General features: G+C 37.9%; 1 protein-coding gene across 1 annotated transcript in view; it reads right to left on the bottom strand.

Annotated features, from left to right (window-relative positions):
- Positions 1 to 3,711: 3,711 nt before the first annotated feature.
- VSTM2A (V-set and transmembrane domain containing 2A) overlaps positions 3,712 to 9,784 on the bottom strand; it is a 28,218-nt gene continuing 22,145 nt past the window's right edge. Inside the window, exon 7 of the mRNA XM_008581405.1 lies at positions 3,712 to 4,314. Coding sequence (XP_008579627.1) covers positions 4,226 to 4,314 — 89 coding nt within the window. The 3' untranslated portion in view covers positions 3,712 to 4,225. The remainder of the gene's footprint in view (positions 4,315 to 9,784) is intronic.

Below are 9,784 nucleotides of genomic sequence, written 5' to 3' on the forward strand. Positions count from 1 at the left end.
ATTAGTATTGTGGAGAACTCTAGGATTTCATTTTCCGATTTTTTGATCACCATTTTTGCGTGTTCATGCGTACCCGTGGCAGACTCCCCTCTCCACCCGACCGTTTTTATTACAGCATTTTGCCACCAGTGTCTAGGAGTGCCTTTCCTTTCTATCAGATTATATTTGTAATTATTTTAGCTAGTTCTGTGCCACATTCAAGCAGTCCTCATTACATTTCCATCTTTCCTTTTGCTCCTCAAAATGGCCAATTGTAAATCAGCACCAATATGTTGAGTTAGAGCCTCTCATGCCTCCTGCATCCCTGCAAGGTCATAACAAAAGTCTACAAAAGTAGACCCTGACTATTTAGGAAGTGTTGTTCCCAGAGGGGTCTTGCCAACCAGTTAAACCGCTGGTCGGAGGCCAGGCTCCGGGGAGAGCCGCGCCCTCACGTCGCAGGAGAGCTCGCGCTGGACTTTCCCAAACGCCGGCTCCGTGCTGCTTGCTCCTTGGCCGAGTCGCGTGTAACATTCCGACTGCCCTGACCACGGTCCCCTCGCTTCTGCGCATGTGCGTGCACCTCCACGCGTTCTCCTCCCGAAGGACTCACAGGGACATGGCTCCAGTTTCACACACGCTGTTCCCTCGCTCTGGAAGGCTCTTCTTTCAGGTAAATGTCACCTCCTCAGAGCAACCTCCTCCGATCTCATAGATACACCCCTTTATACCATTCCCCCCTCCTGTTTAGATTTTATCAATTTCTCTTATTTTTTTGCTTTTGAATGTTCACTGTCTCTCCCTAGATGTAGGAAAAGATCTTTTCCATTTCATCCCCGAAACCCTGAAGTCTTAACACTTCCTAAATGACTGCGTGCTCCCTTAACACAGGAGTTCTAAAAATAAAATTATTAGAGCTTAATATTTGAAATGATGTGCACGCATATTTTGTAGCTTTATTCCCTTTAATACCATGATATAATCATCAGAGTTCACGTATTATCTCAGACAGATTATATTTACCTCCTGCTATTATTTTTTCTTTTAGAAACTAATACTGTTATATTTAATATATATATATATATATTTGTATAGGATTAATATTAGGACCACATACCATTTGAATGTTATATGTATCTGCTGCAAAATTATATTAGCATTTGTTCTAGAAATTCAACAAATATTACCCCATATCTATTATTCCCTGCTGTATTTCAAACAATATTTTTTCTGGACTTAGAAATAAATGTGTTTTTTGCCAAATGTGTGTGTGTGTGTGTGTGTGTGTGTATCCTAATATATTCCCCTAAACATGTTTTGCTTCCAAGAACTTTAAGGCAAACCAGTTCAAAGTTATAATAATCAGGTCTTCTTAGGTGTTCAAAATCATTTAAGCATTCTTCTTTTAGGTCAGTAAATTGTAATTAAATTACCTTCACAATCAATGTGAAGGACCATCTCCACAAAACAAATACAAGTATAAAAATATACATATATTTCAGTGGGTTAATAGACTGCACCAAGTTTATTTACTAACCCATATTAAGAACTTCTGTATTAGGTAATTTTTATCTTATTTTGTCCTCCAGTGTTTTCATTTGCATTGTTTTATTTGTAAGCCATCTGTAAATCTTTAAGAAAGAGCAAAAGTATTCAACTTGATTTTAAGTAAGCAATTTCAACCTTTTATAATTCTCTCTAATTAAAGACATTACATAGCCTTGGACTCAAGATTGAGAAAGTGAGATAACTTATTTTTCAGTCTTTCTTATTCTATAGTCATGGTTACACACAAAGATATAGTCCCAAAGGGGATACAATACAAGGTGAAAACCGCTGGAAGGTCTCCTTAATTTATATAATATTCTGTTCCAATATTTAAGGTTCTGAACATTCTGAATCTGGATGGTGTGCCATGGATAATATGCTGTGTTCTTTCTCAAGGTGTTCTGCAAGTTGGACTCTTGGTAGTATGATGACAAATAAATTTTCATTATTTTGGACACTGACACAATAAATGTAGTAAGAGTTTTTCCCAAACTAGTATATGTCTTTTATTATGATCATGGTAAATATCACTGTTGCAGGTACAAGTCTGTCTTGCTTTAGAATCAATCAACCTCATGACTTGAACTTTGGGTAACAGTACATTACAGGGTGAATTTTCTCAGCTTTACTGAATTTAAACAAGTATGCTAACTTACGCTTTCATGTATGTAATCTTTAAAGCTCGGATAGACTTAATAGATGATATTTATCTTACCATTTTTTAATGCATTTTAAAATATTACCTTTGAAAGAAAATATATTTCTAGGTTAATAAAATAGCGCAATCAAAACCTTTATTTTTCTCATTAGACTGAAATAAACCAAATGAACAAGAAAAATGGCAGTAAAAGATTTAGCACAGAACATTATTTTTCAGAAGATAATGTTGAGAATATTATGAGAATATGCACATTGCTTACAATTGAGTTGCAGAAAATCAATGCATTTACCTTTGAAAAGCAGAGGTATTCATTGCCTTCAGGCTTCAGGCTGGGAGCCGATGGTCCCACACAGGTGGTCTTCTGGTTTGTAATGAAATAAAATGGAAGAATCTCTCTGGAAGGAAAACTTAGGTCATTTCTTTCTCAAGCCGTATTTATTCCACAGCATATATGGAACACGTTAATAGTTCTGCCTATCTTTCTTTGCCAGAGTAGAAAACAGGTTCTAAATAGTCTGATTATCAGAAAGCCAAAAATATAAGAATGGCATATTTAAAATTATAATTTACTTAACTAGTGAAAACTGAACACATTATCTTCTTTAGTCAGGGATTTGCAGTCATCTTTTGCGTATTGCATTTAGCCAACAACCAAATTTTAATTTTTAATTAGGAGTTATTAAAATATAATTAGCAGCAAATAACAGAATGGCAAAGCAACAAAAATTCATAAAGGTTAAAGAAAGCAGCATTTTTAGACATTGCAAGAGGTGTTTGTTCATGAATTTAGGGAACTGTGGTGACTGCCTCACCTTCCCCACGTTCACCTCCAAGGCAAATTTTCTAGAAGCAACATTCCTCTTTGACAATAGTAATAATGATAATAATACAGAGATGTTGTCAAAACCAGAGAGGATACATTCTTCAGAGTCAGGAGACCCTCAAGCCTCATAAACACCGTGTATAAAGAAACATAGCGAATTCCAACATAGCATACACAAAACAAAATTAACTCATTTATCAGTGACTGATACAACTTTGAATATGCATTTTCCAGAAGGAAGCAGAGGACAACAGAGTGTCAAACCTGTGGAAGTGAAACAATTCATTACAAAATTCACACAATATATGGATTATAAATGAAAAACAAATGCGTTATCAAAAGAAGTTGGTTGATGCCCCAACATATAGATATCCATATGTATATATTTATATATATAATAATAAAAATCAGCTTGCATGAGGGTCATAGTACATCTACTTGGAAGGTATATCACACATACTATAAGCAATTTGCAGAATTTGTCAGGTTTGCATATACGGGAATTGCAAAATGAATTAAAACACAATGAAATACAGAGCACTCAAAATCTATTTCTATAAACCTCCCAGGATTGACAGGGATTGGCCATAATCAGCACTTGTCACCATTGAACAAGAACTGTAATCAAGAAAAAAAGGAAAAAGTCCAAGAAAAAAGGGGAAAATTTAAAATAAACCTCCCAGGATTGACAGGGATTGGCCATAATCAGCACTTGTCACCACTGAACAAGAACTGTAATCAAGAAAAAAAGGAAAAAGTCCAAGAAAAAAGGGGAAAATTTAAAAAAAATATTTGTTTTATTATTCCTTGTTCAATATAACGTTCTCCTGTTGACTCGCAATGTTGACAATTTTGTCCTTGTCCCCAAACAGGGGTATTGTCTGATGATAGTTTATGTTCTATAGCCTTTTGGTCTCCGTTTGCTTCCTCCAGATAATGGGTCCTTTAGTAGGAAATCCGTGGTAGCCATAGTAAATATTTACTATGCTGATGACAGCCAGGCCAACCCCTGAGCAGTCAGTGAGATGGTTTTAGTTGCCAAAAGAAAAGGAAGAAAAAAAAAATAGATCTTGCTATTAGAAAATGTCCTATCACTTCACACTAATTCTCTTGAAATAAAAGATCAGTGATTTGCCAAAGAAAATGTTATCAACTAAGCGTGTGACAGCCTCTTCGTTTATGCTTCTGGAAGCAGGAGCTCCTTGTGTAGGTAACTAGAGTACAGTGGGTGCAGAGTGGTGCTTGGAGTTTAGGGTCAACTTTGCTGTCCGCTCCGTAGATTTTACAGGCGATTTGCTCTTTGCTTTAAGAAGAGAAAGTGATATTGGAAAAAAGTCAGCACTTTAGATTAAAGCAAAGCACCCTTCACAAAGCCACAAACAAGAAGCAGGACAGAAAGTCCATGGCTTGTAGCTATCCTCGCACCTGCGGAAGAAGTTATAAGATATTCGCTCATCTTGAAGATTTCCAATGCTCCTTATTAGGCTGTTTTAAACACATACACACATATATTTAATTAGCTCGCCAGCTTGGCTCTGGTGCCCATGTGTGTCTTGGCATGCACTGCAAACAACAACACATACAAAGCATTTCAGTCCCAGGAAGGTGGCGTTGCTTGTCTCGTCTGTTTTTCACACAATGCCATCCCGAGCTTGGGAACGCTGAGAGGGACACATATTCAAATACCTTTCCCTCAAGGAATTCCTGGAGGATCCTTTCCCTCTAGTCATGCAGCTGTTCCTATACTGGTCCCTAAAGACAGGCCCCCTGTTTTGCTACCTACCGCATGAGCACAAAGCACAGGAGATAGAACAGAAACCGGGAGGGGGCTTCTCAAGGACGCGAGCACTTGCTCTGGGGTGTGTGCGTTTGGGTATTTACTTCTAGAGTGAGATCTTTCTCAAGTTTTTATGCTTGAAATCTGAGGAACATTTAGTCCTGTCAAGAATTGGAAAATCTTGAAAGAACTTTAAGACTACCCAAGGGAAAGAATTAAATTGTATTCTTGCATTTTTTTCCCATATAATTAATCCAATAAGCTTCTAGCTGCAAATGATGTATTAATATCTTTATTAGTAGAAAATGAATGTGTGTCAAGACTCAAAGCTCTTTTTTCTCTCTCTTTTTACTGGAGAAAGGTTAAAGGGTTTGAAGGGGGTAAGGGTGGGGAAATTCAGTCTTTTGAATATTTCAGCTAAATCATGTTTAGGTCTATGTTGGCAATGGCAGAAATTGTGGCAGAACCCCCTGGTCTCAAAGAGTCACTGTAGAATAAATATTTGGGGCTTCTCAAGTGGTCATTTTGTAAACTCACGTTACTGTTTTCCTGCCAGGTTACTTTAGTGTTGCCACGGATAGGCCTTTTTGATAGATGGGCTATATATTGAATGCAAACTCTCCTCACAGAAACTTAATGACTGAAGACCCAGAGGTTAGTGGTGGTTCTCTGGAGAGTGCTCCTTTACTCAAGCTGGGTGACAAGGCTGAGAAGTGCAGCGTGATAGCTCAGTCCATGTGCAGCTTCCAGTACACAGACCATGTAAGGAAAATACGCACGATCGTGTAGCACCACTAACATCAGAGCTTTCCAAAACAAAACACGTGCTCTTGTCATCTTTAGAAGAGAGATTCTTTAACAGGAATTTATTTAATGGGAAAAAGAACCCCCAGAAATAAATACATAGCTCCCTAAAATAGCCAATTGTACTTGATTTGACACAAAGTATCTCTGGTCTTGAATACAAGTTTAAAAAACGCTAAAAGCAATAAAGCTAGGTAAAATGATTCACTCTTTAAAAAATGTGTTTTGTGAAATAAAGTCTGCAGCATGGGCATTGCAGATGGGCTCAAACATACTTAAACTGCCCCTTCCTAGTTCATTAGCCTCTGTAGGGAACACCCGACCACATCATCCCTGGGAGATATCAAGGGGACAGCTGCTCCGTTTCGATCCAACATTTCCTATTATGTCCAATATGTGCAAGTTAAAGCATAATTCACATGAGTGTCATAACTGGAAAGAAACCCAATTGTACACTGTAAAGGATATTTTAAGGCTACTAAAGTTCTGACTGCCATAAATATGCTATATACCCTTACGACAGAGTACTTTTTTTTTTCAGATTGTACTCATTCATCCACTCTAGGATGAATTACTAGTCTATTTTTAGTTAAATAAAATTTTTTTTTTTCTGTCAGGACAATTATAGAGATGTTTTTTCCTGTATAGTAAGTTGTATAGCAAATCTGTATTGTCATCAAAGCATGCATTGTTTTTCTCTTCTTTTGGTTGTATATTTAAGTCTTAAATGAAGAGATACATACTCCTTTATCTTTGTGGGTCCAAAGCCTGTTAGGCAGTGAAATTTGAAAATTTAAAATGCTGTATTTTGGGCCAGCCCAGTGGCGCAGGGGAGAGTGCGCCGCTTGAGAGCGCGGCGGCGCTCCCGCTGAGGGTTCGGATCCCATGTGGAGACCGGTTCTCACTCACTGGCTGAGCGCGGTGCGGGCACAGCACCGAGGGTTGCGATCCCATTACCGTCCCCAGTACGGGCGCGACACTGAGGGTTGCCATCCCGTTGCCGGTCAGTAAAAAAGACAAAAAGGAAAAAAAAATGCTGTATTTTGTCCTATGCAAGTTTAACAAATAATCACCACAGTCACGTTCATTCAGATTTGAACTACTTGCACAAACATTATTGTTTATCAAACACAATATAGTTTATTCTACGGAAATATATCTTTTTAAAATTTTCTTTTTGTGAAAAGCAAACTTTGGAAAGTCATCACGCTCTATTCTCATTTTTACAAATAGAACAAATAGCATTTTATGCTTGTGAGATGATGAGAGCCAGGATCGCCACCAGGAGCCCTGAGTTCTAATGTCCCCTGCCGCCACGCATTTCTGAGGTGTCACATAAGGGACTTCTATGTTTTCTAAAATGAGCCTGAGAAGTGTTCATGATTTTTAAAAAAATGTTAGTATGCTGGACATTGTGCTGGAATAGGGTCGCCTATTTTGTTTTGTTTGGTTTCATTTTCGCTCTGCCTGGGTCAAGCAAGATAACCTGCTGTCCCCCTAAATATGATCATATATTTAAGCCACTATTGCATACAGATAACCCGCTGTCCACTGCATCTGTTTCCTCCAGCCATTTGTGACCTCTCCCTTCTGGAGTTTGGCAGCATTTTGGTCATGCTCTTCTATGGCCTTCCCCTGGCCCACATTGCTTCTAATTCATTGCATTCATACCTTATCTCACTGACGACACTATTAGCTTATTAAAAGGAAAGAATACAATTTCCACGTTTTTAAAAGTTACTCTCAATGTCTAAAACAAAGCCTCGAGACTTTTAAAATTTTGCCCCAACAGAAGAAGAAAGAGAGATGCTATGATCTGAATTATATGAGGAAAATGCACTAGGGTCCTGCTGAGATGAAGAGTGGTCCTATAGGACCTGGAGATTCCTCTTGGGCTCAGAATGCCATTTCGTGATTTACCTCGACTTCTATCTAATAATGGTGACTTTCATCTGTTTTAATGCTTAGAAATTTCCATAGTACTCTCTCAGCTATAACTCCCCATGTCTTTGTAAGACAGGGTAGGTGTTTTCTCCATTTTGTGGAAGGGTATGAAAAGTCTTGCTAGAAGTCTAAGGAGTGCAGGAACTTCGCTTCCATTTCTCACCCTTTTCACTCCTCATGCCATAGCTAGGTTGGTACCACCTTCAACGAGATGTGGACAAGCATCCATTTCTCAAGAGTATAACAGATGATAGCCTGACCAAGGAGAAGTACAGAAAAAGCTTCAAAGATATTATCTTAACTCTCATTANTGCTAAGGCCATAGTTTATTTTAAAATACCACGTTTTTATTGTAACTCACCCATCCAAGTAGGAACTAATCTTGTGCAGACAGAATGATGCTGAGGACAGAAACAGCTAATGTTTTCTAAACACTTATTACTGCTTTACCTCTGGCCATGATCTCGTGAGTTTGCAATAATCATTTTATTGATGGGAACTGAAAGGGGTTATGCAACTTGTTCAAGTTTGCTCAGCCAGGAGGTGGTCTGCTGAGACCCCCATCTAGTTTCTGTTTGACTTTAGAACTGAGATGCTACAAATTAACTGGCATCATAATTTCATCTGGCAATTCTTCATACCTGAAAACTCTATATTTTCCTAATTCTGCCTATTAAAAACATATAGAAATATGATTAGCTTTGACAAAATAGAAGGGAGAACAATATAAATTGGTAGAAAAAAATAGAATGCTTTCAAAGAATGAAGTTTTAATACCAAATGTGTTTAGAAGCTGTTTTAATGCATAAATAAGAGTCATTTATAATTAGCACTACATTTACTGTTATATAAATAAATGCTGCTAATATGCTTGAAACTATTTGCTCACTGAGTGTAAGTATGCTTCCTGCATGTATGCTTTCATTTTTAATTAGTGAACTCTTTATTCGTAATGCAAAGGTAGATATTAATCCAGACTCTTTGAATGATCACAAATTCCATATTAGGAATTCCAGAAGTGGTTTTGTTGCACTGCTTTTTTGTCTTTTTTCATGACCGGCAACGGGATCGCAACCCTCGGTGTCGCGCCCGCACTGCGTTCAACCAGTAAGCGGACCGGTCTCTATATGGGATCCGAACTTTCGGCGGGAGCGCCGCCGTGCTCCCAAGCGGCGCACTGTAGCAGTGCGCCACTGGGCCGGCCCAAGATAATATACTTGTTTTAACATAGGAAGATGTCCTGATTTTACCCACATATTTTCCAAGTTTGAGCCAACAGTTTTATGCTTTTTATTAATCCAGCTATTTCAAAATTTTCAGAATTAGGATGTTTTATAAATTATCTTCATAACAGAAAGGATCTTCTTAGCTATCAGCATTAAGTAATTAGAAATATTTAAAGCAAGATTTTAAAAATTCATATCCTGTTTATCAAGGCATGCAAATGATAGGACAGAGGTAAGCTCTTGTAAGGAACTGTTCATCCAACTTCCTAGGCAGAATTTGTCATGAAATGTCATTTTAAATAAGTTAATATTATTGTTGTCATAAGTACAAATGAGGGATGGTCCGGGTGTTATTTTCCAGCCTTCTCTGACCATTACTACAAAAGCAATCTGGGGTGGTTTCTCAGAGACTGACCAAATTACATAAAGATTCATGTACACTCTTATCAGTGCCATCATCTTCATAAGTGTTTTGCACTGCACATAAACCAAAACATATTTTAAATCCCTAAACATTAATTTATTTCTAATTACCTGCTAAGTACAGTACTAGGTACTGCAATAACATCAAAAGCATCAAGGCACAGTTCGTATGTTCAAAATCCTTATAAAGTGAGTTTTTACATTTTAAAGGTTTTTTTCTATTTAGTGGTTGTGATTCTGCTGCTTGCTCCCTAAATGTAGCATTTTCAAATTAACGATTCACAAAGCTACAAGTGTGAAAATTGCTTTCACAGCATATAAATTTGTTTAATCAGAAAAATTAAAAATAAATCATTTTATAAATGGCTGAAGAAGATGCTGCAGAGGATGTGTCTATAACATAAGACATTAAAGCAATAAAAAAGCTGATCTCTGGCCGAGCCTGTGGCGCACTCGGGAGAGTGTGGCGCTGGGTGCGCAGCAGCGCTCCCGCCGGGGGTTCGGATCCTATATAGGGATGACCGGTGTGCTCACAGCACTCACTGGCTGAGCACGGTGCGGCTGGTCTCAAAAAGGACAAAAAAAAAAAAAAAAAAAAA

This window comes from Galeopterus variegatus, unplaced genomic scaffold (assembly GCF_000696425.1).
Source record: "Galeopterus variegatus unplaced genomic scaffold, G_variegatus-3.0.2 Scaffold2346, whole genome shotgun sequence".
NCBI classification, from domain to species: Eukaryota; Metazoa; Chordata; class Mammalia; order Dermoptera; family Cynocephalidae; genus Galeopterus; species Galeopterus variegatus.